Source organism: Abramis brama, assembly GCF_963993115.1.
Source record: "Abramis brama genome assembly, chromosome: 8".
Taxonomy (NCBI): Eukaryota; Metazoa; Chordata; class Actinopteri; order Cypriniformes; family Leuciscidae; genus Abramis; species Abramis brama.
In genome coordinates this window covers 37,270,632-37,287,896 of record NC_139970.1, presented here as the reverse complement: position 1 = coordinate 37,287,896, position 17,265 = coordinate 37,270,632, and the positions used below count along the sequence as shown (strand labels likewise).

Genomic DNA, 17,265 nt, shown 5'->3' with positions numbered 1-17,265 from the left:
TAAGTGATTATTTTTTGTTTTATATGATTATTTGATATGATAACAGATATGTTCCTTACGTGTGTTTTATTACTTTCCAGATGTACCTGGTCCTCCAGTCAACCCAAGAGTCACTGACACAACAAAAACAACAGCTGAATTGCACTGGGGCAAACCACTTAGTGACGGTGGCATGGAAGTCACAGGATACTTTATTGAACACAAAAAGGAGGGAGAAGAAGAATGGATCAAAGATACAACTATGCCTTTAAGGATAACTGAGTTCGTTGTCCCCAATTTGCAAGCTGGAGTGAAGTATCATTTCAGAATTAGTGCAATGAATGCAATAGGTGTCAGTGAATCAGCACAAACAGAGGATCTTGTTGAAATTGTGGAACGTGAAGAAATCCCTGATTTAGAACTTGATGCAGAACTCAGAAGAACATTAGTTGTTAGGGCAGGTGCCTCTATTCGTATATTTGTTCCAATTAAAGGACGCCCAACCCCTGCAGTGACTTGGACAAAAGAGGACTCGCCATTGAAAACTCGTGCAATCATTGACAATACTGAATCATACACCCTGCTGGTCATTCCTGACTGTAATAGACGTGATGCAGGCAAATATGATTTAACATTAGAGAATGCTGCTGGAAAGAAGACCGCTTCTGTGGTTGTAAGGGTTTTGGACTCCCCTGGGCCTCCACTCAGTCTGAAACCTAAAGCAATTGACAAAGAGAGTATCACATTGGAATGGGAAATGCCTCTTATTGATGGAGGTGCCAAGATCACCAATTACATAATTGAGAAGAGAGAGTCTACTCGCAAGGCATATGCTGCCGTGATCACACAATGTGAGACATGCTCTGTCAGAGTTTCTGATCTGGCAGAGGGTTTGGAATATTATTTCAGAGTTTTTGCTGAAAATGAGTATGGCATTGGTGAAGCAGTTGAAACCCCAGACCCAATCAGAGTATCTCAAGCACCAACTCCACCAGAAAATGTCACTTTTACTGATGTCACAAAGCACACAGTTAATCTTGCATGGACTAAACCAAAACATGATGGTGGAAGTAGAGTTACTGGGTATGTTATTGAGGCACAAAAGAAAGGAACAGATCAGTGGGCCCATGTGACAGCTGTGAAGACTTTGAACTTTACTGTAAAAAATCTTAATGAAAATGAAGAGTATGTATTCCGTGTGATGGCCGTGAACAGCTCTGGGCGAAGTAATCCTCGTGTAAGCAAGTCTGTTGTTATCAGAGAACAAAGTTCAGAACCGGAATTCGACCTCTGTGGTGTGTGTCAGAAGACAGTTATTGCCAAGGCCGGTGATAATATAAAGGTTGAAGTGCCTGTTTCTGGACGTCCTAAACCAACAGTTTCCTGGCAGAAAGACAGTCAAGGCTTCAAATTAACACAAAGAACAATGATTGAAACTACTTCTACCTCAACTATCTTGATCATAAATGAATGTTTAAGAAGTGACAGTGGAATATATTCAATGACAGGAAAGAACATTGTTGGCTCAGTCACAGACAGCATCACAGTAAAGGTGCATGATGTGCCTGGACCACCAAAGGGACCAATTAAACTGGACAAAATATCTCGTACTTTCATTGAGTTCTCATGGGAATCTCCTGAAAATGATGGAGGTGTACCAATCAATAACTATGTAGTTGAAATAAGGGAAACTACCAGCCAGACATGGGTAGAACTTTCCTCTTTAATTATTCGTACAACATTTAAAGCAACTCGTTTAACTACAGGAGTTGAATATCAATTCCGTGTCAAGGCCAAAAACAGATATGGTACAGGGCCTCCAATAACCTCAGAGGCAGTGGTTGCTGCATATCCATTTAAGGTGCCTGGGCCACCTGGAACACCTAATGTTGTTGCTTTCACTAAGGATACAATGACAATTGGCTGGAATGAGCCTGTTTCTGATGGGGGAAGCGAGGTCATTGGTTACCATCTTGAAAGGAAAGAGAGGAACAGTATTGTTTGGCACAGAATTAGTAAGGCACTTGTGGTCGGAAATCTGTTCAAATCTACAGGGCTAGAGGATGGTGTGGCATATGAATTCCGTGTGATCGCTGAAAACATAGCTGGAATTGGAAAACCAAGCAAAGCTTCTGAACCAATGCTTGCTCTTGATCCAGTGGATCCACCTGGTCAACCTGTCCCAATACATGTGTCGAAAAATGCCATCACTATTCAGTGGACAAAGCCAGAGTATGATGGTGGTTTCAAAATTACTGGCTATACTGTGGAAAAGAGAGATCTTCCAGCTGGGCGCTGGATAAGAGCTAACTTTACAAATATCATTGAAACCACTTTCACAATAAGTGGTCTAACACAAGAAGCATCTTATGAATTCCGTGTACTTGCTAGAAATTCAGCAGGTTCTGTTAGTAACCCATCAGATCCATCAGACCCAATTATTTGCAAAGATGACATTAAAGAACCAAGAATTATGGTTGATGCTAAATTTAAAGATATTGTCCTTGTCAAAGCCGGAGAACTGTTCAAACTTGAAGCTGATGTTGCAGGCCAGCCATTACCATCCATGGTTTGGACGAAAGATGGAAAAGATGTTGAAAACACATATAAACTACAGATTAAAATGACAGAAATTACTTCAGTCTTGATAAACAAGGATTCTGTCAGAAGGGATGGCGGTGAGTTTATTCTGACAGCAACAAATATTGGTGGCTTTGTTAAGCATGTTTTCAATGTGAAGGTTCTTGATAGACCAGGACCACCTACAGGACCTCTGGCAGTTTCTGATGTTACAGCCGAAAAGTGTGTGCTCACATGGAATCCACCTACAGATGATGGCGGTTCAAACATTGAACACTATGTTATTGAAAAACGTGAGTCAAGCAGACTTGCTTGGACAAATGTGGCATCCGAATTGCGGGTTAATCAGTACCAAGCAACAAAGTTGCTCAAAGGAAATGAATACATTTTCAGAGTTATGGCTGTTAACAAGTATGGTGTTGGAGAACCTCTTGAGTCTGAAGCAATAATTGCAGAAAATCCATATCTACCACCAGATCCTCCACAAACACCTGAGATAACAGCAGTCACTAAAGATTCAGCAGTTCTCTGTTGGGGTGCACCAGCCAGCAATGGGGGAAGTGAAATCACCAACTATCGCATTGAGAAAAGAGACAGGATTAGTTTGCGCTGGGTAAAATGCAACAAGAGGAATGTTACTGACTTGCATTTCAAGGTTACTGCTCTTGTTCCAGGCCATGAATATGAATTCCGAGTTTTTGCTGAAAATGCAGCAGGAATAAGTGAACCCAGTCCTTCATCACCATTTGTAAAGGCCACAGATACTCTTTTCAAACCAGGTCCACCTGGCAATCCAAGAATCCTGGACACAACAAGTTCTTCCATCACGCTTGCATGGAACAAACCAGTTTATGATGGTGGTTCTGAAATTACTGGTTATATTGTTGAGACCTGTCTCCCTGGAACTGAAGAGGAGGAATGGACAATTGTCTCTCCTAAAGATGGTGTAAAAGGAACATCATTTACAATTAAAAATCTTAAAGAAAATCAGGAATATAAGATCAATGTGTCAGCTTTAAATAGCGAGGGTATTGGAGATGCAGCACCTGTACCAGGTTCACCCAAAGCAGAGGAACGACTCATACCACCAGAGGCTGACCTTGATGCTGAACTTCGTAAGATTGTGAACATCAGAGCTTGCAATACATTAAGACTTTTTGTGCCAATTAGAGGTAGACCCACACCGGAGGCCAAATGGTCAAGAGAGAATGATGAGCCTTTAGACAGAGCTACCATTGAAACTACATCATCTTTTACATCACTGGTTATTGGTAATGTGAATAGATTTGACAGTGGCAAATACAATTTGACTGTAGAAAACAGCTCTGGAACAAAGACAGTCTCTGTGATAGTTAGAGTTCTAGATACACCTGGAGCACCACAAAACTTTAAAATAAGTCAGGTTACTAAAGAATCTGTTTCACTTGTTTGGGATCCTCCACTTAACGATGGTGGCACAAAAATTAAGAATTACATTGTTGAGAAGCGTGAGGCTACAAGAAAGGCATATGCTACAGTAAATGCCAATTGTCACAAAACTACTTGGACAGTTGACCAGCTCCAAGAAGGATGCAACTACTACTTCAGAGTTCTAGCAGAAAATGAATATGGGATTGGTCTTCCTATTGAGACCGGTGAATCTGTTAAAGTGTCTGAGAAGCCACTTCCCCCTGGCAAAATTACACTTAAGGATGTCACAAAGATGAGTGTGACATTATCATGGGAAAAACCTGAACATGATGGAGGAAGCAGAGTGGTTGCATATGTTGTAGAGATGCAGAGCAAAGGGAGTGAAAAATGGACACAAGCTGTGATTGTCAAGGTACCTGAAGCAGTTATTACTGGGCTTGCACCTGGTGAAGAGTATATGTTCCGTGTTTCTGCAAGAAATGAAAAGGGAACCAGTGATCCTCGTCAAATTGGTGTGCCTGTGATTGCAAAGGACCTTATAATCGCTCCATCTGCTAAGATGATGTTCTCCACATTCAGTGTCCTGGCAGGAGAGGATTTGACAATTGATATTCCATATAATGCTCGTCCAAAAGCTGCCATTTCATGGCTAAAGGAAGCAGTTCCACTTAAACGAACAACCAGGGTTAACTTTTCCTCTACGGATACACAGCTGAATTTAGTAATCAAAGAGGCCTGTAGAGATGATGTTGGCCAGTATAATGTCAAACTATCAAATACAGCTGGTGAGACAACAGTGGATATTGGAATCGTTGTTCTTGACAAACCTGGTCCACCAACAGGCCCTGTCAAAGTTGATAAAGTAACATCCGACAGTGTTACCATTTCTTGGAAGCCACCAGAGTATGATGGGGGCTGCACCATTAATAATTACATAGTAGAAAAGAAGGACACATCTACAACTAATTGGCAGATTGTAGCAGCAAATATAGCAAGAACTCAAATTAAGGCAGGAAGACTGAAGACAGGCTCTGAATATCAATTTAGAATTGCAGCAGAGAATAGATATGGAAAAAGCCCTCTGCTCGTGTCTGAATGTGTTGTTGCACAGTATCCTTACAAACTACCGGGCCCTCCTGGAACACCTTTCTTGCAGTCTTCTACAAAAGATAGTATGGTGATAGTGTGGAATGAACCTGTCATTGATGGTGGAGCAACAATCTTAGGATATCACCTTGAGAGAAAAGAGAGAAATAGCATTCTTTGGATGAAATTAAACAAAAGCCTAATCCAAGACACAACTTTAAAGACCACAGGGCTTGAAGAAGGCATGGAGTATGAATTCAGAGTTTATGCTGAAAACATTGTTGGCATTGGGAAGGCTAGTAAGATCTCAGAGGGCTATGTTGCCAGAGATCCTTGTGATCCTCCTGGAACACCAGAAGCTGTTAGAATCACAAAAGATTCTATTACAATTGCATGGACCAAGCCAGAGTATGATGGTGGAAGCAAAGTCACTGGATATATTGTAGAAAAGAAGGAATTACCTGCAGGACGCTGGATGAAAGCAAACTTCACCAATGTCATAGAGACTGAGTATACTGCAACAGGTCTTACAGAGGACCAGAAATATGAGTTCCGTGTCATTGCAAGAAATGCTGCTGGAGTTTTCAGTGATCCTTCATATAGTACTGGACCTATCATGGCAAAGGATGAGATTGAACCACCACGTATCAGCATAAATCCAGAGTACACTCAAACAATTGTTGTAAATGCAGGAGACAACTTCAAAATTGATGCAGATGTTCATGGAAAACCAATTCCAACAATTTGTTGGATGAAGGGTGAGCAAGAACTTGGAAACACCATATATCGTGAAATTAAAAGCACAAATAACTATACCTGTTTGACTGTAAAGGAGGCCAAACTTGCTGATGGAGGTCAATATACTCTACTGCTGCAAAATCCAGGAGGAGAGAAAGCTGTGCCAGTCAATATATGTGTCCTGGATAAGCCTGGACCACCTGAGGGACCCATCTCTATCACAGGTGTAACCAGTGAGCAGTGCTGCATTGCTTGGAATCCACCTAAACAAGATGGTGGCAGCAAGATCAGTCATTATATTGTTGAAAAAAGAGAGACTAGCAGACTGCTTTGGACAGTTGTTGAACCCAAAGTCCAAGCTGTAAATCTTAAAATAACAAAACTCCTTGAAGGAAATGAATATATCTTCAGAGTTTTACCAGTCAACAAATTTGGTGTTGGTGAGCCCCTCCAATCAAGTGCAGTTGTTATCAAGAATCCATTTACACCCCCAGATGCACCAAAAGGAGTAGAAGTTTCAAATGTCAAGAAAGATTCAATGGTCTTAACCTGGGAGGCCCCAACAAATGATGGGGGTACTCCTATCACTGGTTATATTATTGAGAAACATGACAAGGAAGGCATTAGATGGACCAGATGCAACATGAAAACAGTTACTAACCTCACATTAAAAGTTACTGGACTCCTGGAGAACCATCTGTATGAATTCAGAGTATCTGCAGAGAATGCTGCTGGAGTTAGTGAGGCAAGTTCTGCAACTGTATTCTATAAAGCCCTGGATCCTGTATTCAAGCCAGGTCCACCCTATAATCCAAAAGTGTTAGATATGACAAAATCATCTGTTGCACTTGCATGGGGAAAGCCTATTTATGATGGTGGCTGTGAAGTCCAGGGATATATTGTTGAAGCATGTGAAGTAAAAGCAGCCATAGAGGAGGTAAAGACTCCAATAGAAGAAGGAAAGGCTGCAGGTGAATCAGCAGTTGCTGAAGAATGGACAATGTGCACTCCACCAGCAGGTGTTAAACTCACACGCTTTACTGTGGAAAATCTGAAAGAAAAACAGGAATACAAATTCAGGGTTTGTGCCGTTAACAAGGTTGGTGTTGGGGAGCATGCTGATGTCACCGGGCCCATTCTGCCAGAGGACAAAACAGAGGATCCAGATCTTGATATTGATGCTGAGTTTAGAAAGCTTGTACGTATTAAAGCTGGAGGTTCTCTTAGGATGTTCATCCCTTTTAAAGGAAGACCAACCCCACAAATCAAATGGGAAAAAGATGGTGGGCAGATTAAGGAAACAGCACAGACTGAGACCACCAGCAGTCACACTTCTCTTGTTATTGATAAAGTCAACAGGGCAGACAGTGGTAAATATATTGTGACTGCAGAAAACTCTGCGGGTGCAAAATCTGAAACAATTATTGTGAAAGTCCTTGACACTCCAAGCGCTCCACTCAACTTCAAAGTGAAAGAAATTGCAAAGGAATCTGTTACTCTTATGTGGGAGCCTCCATTTTTGGATGGTGGAGCAAAAATCAAAAATTACATTGTTGAGAAACGTGAGAGCACAAGAAAAACATTCTCTGCCGTTGTAACAAATTGCCATAAACTCTCATGGAAAGTTGAACCACTTCAAGAAGGTTGCAGTTACTATTTCAGAGTGCTTGCAGAAAATGAATATGGTGTAGGGCTACCTGCAGATATCACAGATCCGTTGAAGGTTTCAGAGGTGCCACAGTGTCCTGGAAAATTAAGTGTTGTAGATGTTACTAAAACAAGTGTGTCTCTTTCTTGGGAAAAGCCGGTTCATGATGGTGGCAGTAGAATACTTCAATACCTCATTGAAATGCAGGTCAAGGGTAATGATAAATGGTCTGGTTGTGCCAACGTAAAAACATTGGAAGCTGTAATAAAAAATTTGAACCCTGGAGAGGAGTACACTTTTAGAGTGATTGCGGTCAATGAAAAAGGAAAGAGTGACCCAAGAACACTTGCTGTACCTGTGGAAGCAAAAGACCTTGTCTTTGGGCCTGATGTAAGACCTGCATTTAGCAACTACAGTGTTCTTGTTGGAAAGGACCTTCAAGTTGAAATCCCAGTTTCTGGTCGTCCAAAGCCAAAAATCACATGGACAAAGGATGGTGCAGCCCTCAAATTCACAACAAGGGTTAACATTTCTAATACAGCACACAGCACTGTTCTTAATATCAAAGAAGCAGCAAGAGAAGATGGCGGAATGTATGGAATAAATGTGTCCAATATTGTTGGACAAAAGGAGGCAACCATTGAAATCATCACTCTTGATAAACCTGGCCCACCAACTGGCCCAGTGCGATTTGATGAGATAACTGTGTCAAGTGTTACATTGTCATGGGATCCTCCAAAGTATACTGGTGGTTGCTCAATTTCAAATTACATTGTGCAAAAGAGAGACACAACTACTACAACATGGGAGAACGTTGCAATTTCATTGGCAAGAACAACAATTAAAGTACAACGACTGAAGACTGGATCTGAATATCAATTCAGAATCATTGCTCAAAACAGGTATGGCAAGAGCTATGCTTTGGACTCTTCAGCTGTTGTTGCTCAGTACCCATACAGAGAACCAGGACCTCCAGGAACTCCATTTGTGTCATGCCTATCAAAGGACCATATGGTTGTTGAGTGGCATGAGCCAGTTTCAGATGGAGGCAGTAACATTATTGGATATCATCTTGAAAGGAAGGAGAGAAACAGTATTCTTTGGACAAAGATAAATAAGACACTGATTCAAGAAACAATATTCAAAACCAGTCCTTTAGAGGAGGGTATCGAATATGAGTTCAGAGTCTATGCTGAAAATATTGTTGGCATTGGCAGATGCAGCAAAATCTCAGAGGGCGTTGTTGCTCGTGATCCATGTGATCCTCCTGGAACCCCAGAAGCTGTCCATGTGAGCAAAAATTCCATAACTATCCAATGGACAAAGCCAGAGTATGATGGTGGAAGTGTTATCACTGGTTATACTGTTGAGAAACGTGATCTTCCAGAGGGACGCTGGATGAAAGCAAGTTTCATAAATGTTATTGAAACCAATTTTACTGTCACTGGGCTGACAGAAGGTGCCAAGTACGACTTCAGGGTAATCGCAAAGAATGCAGTTGGAACTATCAGCAAACCATCATATAATAGTGGACCAATTGCTGCATTGGATGAGGTAGAGCCACCAAAGTTCTCAATTGACCCAGAATACACACAGACTCTTATTGTGAATGCAGGAGATACATTCAAACTTGATGCTGATGTCCATGGCAAGCCAGTTCCCACAATCCAGTGGTTTAAGAATGACAAAGAGCTTGAAAACACAATTAGATGTGACATCAAGAACACTGACAACAGAGCACTAATTATAGTAAAAGATGCAGTCAGACAAGATGGTGGAGACTACACTCTTCAGCTTACTAATATTGCTGGCTCTCAGAATGTTCAATTCCATGTGAAAGTGCTTGATAAACCAGGCCCACCAGAAGGGCCTCTTCATGTCACAGGTGTGTCCAGTGATAAATGCACACTAATATGGCGTGCTCCACTTGATGATGGAGGAAACACTATAACTCATTACATTATTGTGAGACGTGAGACAAGTCGACTTGCTTGGACTGTGGTCTGTAATGACTGCAAAACAACAACATACAAAGTGACAAAGCTCCTTGAGGGTAATGAATATATATTCCGTGTCATGGCTGCCAACAGTTATGGTGTTGGTGAGCCAATTGACACACCATCTGTAATAATGAAAGATCCATTTAGTCACCCTGGATCACCACAAATTATTGAGGTAACAAATATTGCAAAGGACTCCATGACTGTTTGCTGGAGTGCACCAGATACTGATGGTGGAAGTGAAATTCTTGGATACATAATTGAGAAGAGAGACCGGTCTGGAATTAGATGGACAAGATGCAACAGACAAAAAGTAACTGATGTATGCTTCAGAGTGCATGGCCTCATTGAGGGTCATGAGTATGAATTCAGAGTGTCAGCTGAAAATGCAGCAGGAATTGGAGAACCAAGCTTGCCAACTTCATACTACAAGGCTTGTGATCCCAAATACAAACCTGGCTCACCCATGCATGTACATGTTGTTGATACCACCAAGACTTCAATTACAGTAGCATGGGGAAAACCCCTTAATGATGGCGGATGTGCAATTCAAGGATATATTGTTGAGATCTGCAAAGCTGAAGAGGAAGAATGGACTATGTGCACTCCCCCTACTGGCTTACGTGTCAACAAATTTGAAATCACTAAGCTAACAGAACAACAAGAATATAAAATTCAAATATGTGCCATTAATAAATTAGGTGTTGGAGAGCCTGCAGTTATTGCAGGAACTTCCAAGCCTGAGGACAAGCTGGAGACCCCTGAAATTCACCTTGATTCAGAGCTGAGGAAAGGCATTGTTGTTCGCGCTGGAGGATCAGTAAGAATCAATGTACCATTTAGAGGTAGACCAGTACCAGATATGAAATGGACTAAAGATGAAGGTGAATTGTCAGAAAAGACAGTGCTTGAAAAGGGTCTTAACTTCACCCAGCTTTCAATTGACTCATGTGATAGAAGGGACTCTGGAAAATACACTGTGACTCTACAGAACAGCAGTGGCTCTGTATCTGATTTTGTGGCTGTTAAAGTGTTAGATACACCCGGAGCACCACTAAACCTTGTAGTTAAGGATATCAAGAAAGACTCTGTCACACTTGTTTGGGAATCACCACTTATTGATGGAGGAGCAAAGATCAAGAATTATGTTGTTGACAAGCGTGAATCCACAAGAAAGGCCTATGCAAATGTAACAACCAAGTGCAGTAAGACAACTTATAAGGTGGAAAATCTTGCAGAGGGAGCCATGTATTACTTCAGAGTTATGGCTGAAAATGAATTTGGTGTTGGTTTGCCAGTTGAAACAAAAACTGCTTCAAAGGCATCTGAAGTACCTCAGCCAGTTGGAAAGGTTATGTTGACTGATGTGACAAAAGTAAGTGCATCTCTGGCCTGGGAAAAACCAGAGCATGATGGAGGTAGTAGGATTGCAGGCTACTTGATTGAAATGCAGCCAAAGGGAACTGACAAATGGGGTGTAGCAACAAATGTAAAAACATGTGAAGGAACAGTCACTGGACTAACTGGTGGTCAGGAATATTTGTTCCGTGTTCTGGCCTACAATGAGAAAGGCAAAAGTGAGCCAAAGCCCCTTGCTGCTCCAGTTATTGCCAATGACCTCACAATTGAACCAAGCTTCAAGTTGCAGTTCAATACATATAGTGTAAAATCTGGAAAGGATTTAAAACTTGAAATACCTATTTTTGGACGTCCAAAACCAAAGATCACTTGGTCAAAGGATGGGCAGTCACTTAAAGTAACATCCAGAATTACTACTTCCAACACACCAACATCGACAATCCTACAGGTAACTGAAGCCTGTAAAGATGACCTTGGAAAGTATGCAGTTACTGCAACAAACAGTGTTTGTTCAGTTACAGAAAATATCAGTATCATTATCCTGGATAAACCTGGTCCACCCACAGGACCAATAAAAGTGAACGAAGTAAGCAACAATTCTGTATCCATCTCATGGGAACCTCCAGAGTATACAGGGGGCTGCCAAGTAAAGCATTACATTGTTGAAAAGCGAGACAACACTGAAACTACTTGGCAAGTTGTGGCTGGATCAGTTGCCAGGACATCCCTCAAAATTACCAAGCTGAAAACTGGTGCTGAGTATCAGTTTAGAGTCATTGCTGAGAACAGATATGGTAAAGGTGCTCCTTTAGATTCAAAGTCAATTGTTGTGCAGTATCCTTACAAACCACCTGGGCCACCTGGTACTCCATATGTGAAATCTGCCACCAAAGATCAAATGACAATTGAGTGGAATGAACCGGTCAATGATGGTGGCAGTTCAGTGATTGGATACCACCTTGAAAGCAAAGAAAGAACAAGTATTCTATGGACAAAACTAAACAAAACCCTCATCACTGATACTGTTTTCAAAATATGCAATCTTGAAGAAGGCATTGGATATGAATTCAGAGTATATGCTGAAAACATTGTTGGTATTGGCAGAGCAAGCAAAGTTTCAGAGAGTTTTGTTGCCCGTGACCCATGTGATCCCCCTGGAACGCCTGAGGCTGTTGCAATATCTAAGAACCACATTAAAATTCAGTGGACAAAGCCTCAGTATGATGGTGGCAGCAAAGTGACTGGATATATTGTCGAAAGAAGAGATTTGCCTGAGGGCCGATGGATGAGGGCAAACTTTACCAATGTAATTGAGATAGAATTTACAATCACAGGCTTAACAGTAAACAATCAGTATGAATTTAGAGTAATTGCAAGAAATGCAGTGGGTGTCTTCAGTGAGCCTTCAGACAGCACCGGGCCAATTACTGCTACAGATGAAATTGAACCTCCTAGTGTGTCAATGGATCCTAAGTACAAGGATGTCATTGTTGTCAATGCTGGAGACAACTTAGTTTTGGATGCAGATATACATGGAAAACCCACACCTGATATTCAATGGCTAAAAGAAGGAAAGGAAATGGATAAGACACTGCGCATTGAAGTAAGAAGTACACAAAAACATGCTTCTATTACAATAAAAGACTGTACTAGATTGGATGGTGGACACTATGACCTAATTTTAAGCAACAGTGGTGGAACAAAAACAATTCCAATAACAGTAAAAGTTCTTGATAGACCAGGTCCACCAACCGGACCGCTACAAGTAGCTGGCATCATGTCTGATAAATGTCATCTGTCCTGGTCTGAGCCATCTCAGAATGGAGGTGCTAATATTTCTCATTACATCCTTGAGAAAAGGGAAACTAGCAGGCTATCATGGACTGTTGTTGATTCCAACATTTCTACTGTGAGTTATAAAGTGACCAAGCTCCTGTCTGGTGATGAGTATATCTTTAGAGTTATGGCTGTCAATAAATATGGCATTGGTGAACCTCTGGAATCTGAGGCAATTATTGCACGCAATCCTTACAAGCCACCAAGTGCGCCATCAACACCAGAGGCAAGTGAGATAACAAAGGATTCAATAACTTTGTCATGGGGTGCCCCAGAGAGCGATGGTGGAACAGAAATTACATGTTATCACTTAGAGAAGCGTGACAAAGATGGTGTAAGGTGGACAAAATGCAACCGGCAGAAGCTTTCAGATCTGCATTTCAAAGTAACTGGACTGTCAGAGGGACATTTCTATGAATTCCGTGTGTCTGCTGAGAATGAAGCTGGTGTGGGAGAATCTAGTGATTTATCACTGTTTTATAGAGCAATAAATGCCACAACTCCCCCAGGTCCACCTCATCACCCTAAAGTGACAGATTACACAATCTCATCCGTCTCTCTGTCTTGGGGAAAACCCGCTACAGATGGTGGTTCATATATTAAAGGTTATATTGTTGAGAGCAAAGAGATTTCCTCAGAGGAATGGATCATATGCACACCTGCAGCTGGTATTCAAGCAACGCGCCTCACAGTTGAAAACCTGAAGGAAAATGCTGAATATAACTTCCGTATTTGTGCAATTAATTCTGAAGGCATTGGTGAGCCTGCTGATGTTCATGGATCGGTGACTACATCTGAAAAAATTGAAGCACCTGAGATTGAACTTGATGCTGACCTCAGAAAAGTTGTCTCTGTTCGTGCAGCAGGATCCCTTCGTCTTTTCATTACAATTAGAGGTCGACCTGAGCCATCTGTCAAATGGGAAAAGGATGATGGAACTCTAACTGAGCGTGCTCAGATTGAGTCCACAAGTTCATACACCATGCTTGTAATTGACAATGTCAACAGATTTGACAGTGGAAAATATGTCTTAACACTTGAGAATAAGAGCGGCACAAAATCTGCATTTGTGAATGTCAGGGTGCTTGATACACCAAGTTCTCCACAGAAGTTTGAAGTGAAAGATGTAAAGAAAGATTCAGTGACTCTCTGCTGGGACCCACCACTTACAGATGGCGGGACTAAAATAACCAATTACGTGGTTGAGAAGAGAGAATCTATAAGAAAAGCTTATACAACTGTCACAAGCAACTGCACACAGACTTCCTTTAAAGTTGATGAATTGCAGGAAGGAGGCATTTTCTACTTCCGTGTGTGTGCTGTTAATGAGTATGGCTTTGGTGTGATGGCAGGAACAAAGAATCCTATTAAGGTTGCACAGGTACCTATGCCTCCAGGAAAAGTAACTATTGTGGATGTCACAAAGAATAGTGTGACACTTACTTGGGTGAAGCCTGTCCATGATGGAGGCAGTAAAATCATCTGCTACAATGTAGAGATGCAAACCAAGACTAGTGACAAATGGGGTGTAAGCTGCACAGTTAAGGTTCCAGAGGCTACTGTGAGCAACCTAACACCTGGTGAAACATATTCATTCAGAGTTATTGCATTGAATGAGAAAGGCAAGAGTGAGCCTCAAGAACTTGGTGTACCTGTTGTAGCTAAAGATATTGAAATTGAACCCTCTGTTCATCTGTTGTTCAATACTTACAGTGTTAAAGCTGGAGCTGATCTTACTGTGGAAGTTCCTGTGAGAGGCAGACCTAAGCCAGTTGTCTCATGGAAGAAGGATGGCCTTCCTTTGAGGCAAACAACCTCTCTTTCAATTGTCAACACTATGGTGTCAAGCAAAATTGTCATCACAGAAGCTGCTATTGAACACGTTGGTAAATATGAATTCACTCTTGCTAATACAGCAGGCACCATGTCCACAGATATCGGCATTGTTGTTCTTGATAAACCTGGGCCACCAGCTTCAGTGAAGGTTGACGCTGTGACTTCTGACAGTATTACATTGTCATGGGCCCCTCCAGAATATGATGGTGGATGCTCCATCAATAATTATATTGTTGAGAAGAGAGATACCAACACAACAGAGTGGCAGATTGTTTCAACAAATGTTGCCAGAACCTCAATTAAGGTACCTCGATTGACACAAGGTTCTGAGTACCAGTTCCGCATCTATGCAGTGAATCGCTATGGAAAGGGTAAGCCAATTGACTCTCCAGGCATTACTGCGGAGTACACATTCAAACAGCCTGGCCCACCTTCTACGCCCCGCGTTGCTCATGCCACCAAGGTCTTCATGCTTGTCACATGGAATGAGCCAGTTAATGATGGTGGTAGTACAGTCCTTGGCTATCATTTAGAACGCAAGGAGAGAAGCAGTATTCTTTGGACAAAGGTGAACAGGACACTCATCAAGGATACTGAATTCAAAGTAACGGGTATTGAGGCAGGTATGATGTATGAATTCCGTATCTATGCTGAAAATATTGCTGGAATTGGCAAGGCAAGCAAAGCCAGTGAAGCCATAGCTGCACGAGATCCTTGTGATCCTCCAGGTCAACCTGAGATAACTTGCATTACCAAGTCTTCTGTATCTCTTTCTTGGACAAAGCCTGAATATGATGGTGGAGCCAAAGTTACTGGTTACATAATTGAACGTAGAGATCTCCCAGATGGTCGCTGGATAAGATGCAATTTTACCAATGTTGTAGAGACTTACTTTGATGTTACTGGCCTAACATTGGATGAGCAATATGATTTCCGTGTTATTGCAAAGAATGCTGCTGGACTATTCAGTGAGCCATCATACAACACTGGTCCTATTACAGTTAAAGATAATGTAGATCCACCACGCATTATGATGGATGTCAAGTTCAGAGATGTTGTGGTGGTAAAATCTGGGGAAACCCTGAAGATTAATGCTGACATTGCAGGGCGCCCTCTTCCAGTTGCAGCTTGGTCAAAAGATGGACATGCAATTGAACACAAGGCAAGAATTCAGATAACTGGATCAGATACTAGTACTATGATAGTAATTAAAGACTGCAAAAGGAGTGACTCTGGGCAGTATGCTTTGACACTGCAGAATGTTGCAGGAAGTGTCACAACACCAGTAAACTGTGTTATTCTTGATAAACCAGGACCTTCAGCAGGGCCATTGTCAGTAACGGGCCTCACAGCAGAGGAGTGCACATTGTCATGGGGACCACCGCAAGAAATTGGTGGCTCTGAAATAATACATTATGTTATTCAGAAAAGAGAGACCAGCCGACTGGCATGGACACTTGTGCATGGAGAGGTCAAAACCACAACATTTAAGGTCACTAAGCTCCTGAAAGGAAATGAGTACATATTCAGAGTATTAGCTGTCAACAAGTTTGGACTTGGTGAAGCCCTTGAAAGTGAAATTGTCAAGGTTAATGATCCATACACTATCCCAACAGCCCCATCAAATGTTGAAATTACAAGTGTAACCAGTGAGGAAATGAATCTAACTTGGACAAAGCCTGCATCTGATGGAGGCAGTGAGATCATTGGATATATAATTGAAAGGCGAGAGAAATCCAGTCTTCACTGGGTTCGTGTGAACAGGGAGCTTGTGACAGACCTAACAGCTGTGATATCAAAAGTAAGAAGAGGATGTGAATATGAGTTTAGAGTTTATGCTGAAAATGCGGCAGGTTTAGGTCCAGCCAGTGACCCATCTCTTTCAGCAAGAGCAGAGGATGAGCTTTTGGTGCCATCCCCGCCAACTAAACCAAGGATTCTGGATCATACAAAGAATTCTATTACTATTGCCTGGAAAAAGCCATTATCTGATGGTGGTGCACAGATCCTAGGATACATTGTAGAATATAAGAAATCTGAGGATGAGGAATGGATAGTGGCGATTCAGATGACAAAGAGCAATGAATTCACCATTTCTGGTCTTGCAACTGATGTAGAGTATGTATTTGCTGCTAAAGCAATCAACAAAGTTGGTATCAGTGAGCAGTCACCTGTCTCTGAGCCACAGTCAGCAACTGAGAGAAAGGAGGAACCTGAGTTTGATGTTGACATTGAGATGCGAAAGACTTTGTTAGTCAAGCATGGTAATTCATTTACTTTGACAGCACCATTTAAGGGAAAGCCAGTTCCTTCAATTACGTGGAATAAAGAGGAAATTGATCTCAAAGCAAGGGCAAGCATCGAAACAACGGAAACATACACATCTATTACTATTGAAAAAGCAACAAGAAATGACTCTGGACAATACATTGTTACTTTGGACAATGGTGTTGGAACTGCATCTTTGCCCATGGTGGTCAAAGTCCTTGATACCCCAGGACCACCAACTAACGTGAAGATTACAGAAGTCACAAAAGACTCTGCTACAGTTACTTGGGCACCTCCAGAGAATGATGGAGGAGATGCTGTTAAGGCTTATCATGTTGAGAAACGTGAAGCAAGCAAAAAGGCCTGGGTATGCGTAACAAGCAACTGTCACAGTCTAACATACAAGATTGAAGACTTGCAAGAAGGTGCAATCTACTACTTCAGAGTTACTGGAGAAAATGAGTTTGGGACAGGTGTACCAACTGAAACTAAAGATGGAACCAAGATCACAGGTATAAACCATTA

The 17,265-nt window shown here is 41.7% G+C and overlaps 1 protein-coding gene across 2 annotated transcripts in view; it reads left to right on the top strand.

Annotated features, from left to right (window-relative positions):
* Positions 1-17,265, top strand: part of ttn.1 (titin, tandem duplicate 1) — a 138,479-nt gene that overhangs the window by 94,618 nt on the left and 26,596 nt on the right. For both annotated transcript variants that reach the window (XM_084122516.1, XM_084122515.1), the window contains one exon: positions 81-17,252. In XM_084122516.1, the coding sequence (XP_083978642.1) occupies positions 81-17,252 (17,172 nt within the window). The remainder of the gene's footprint in view (positions 1-80; positions 17,253-17,265) is intronic.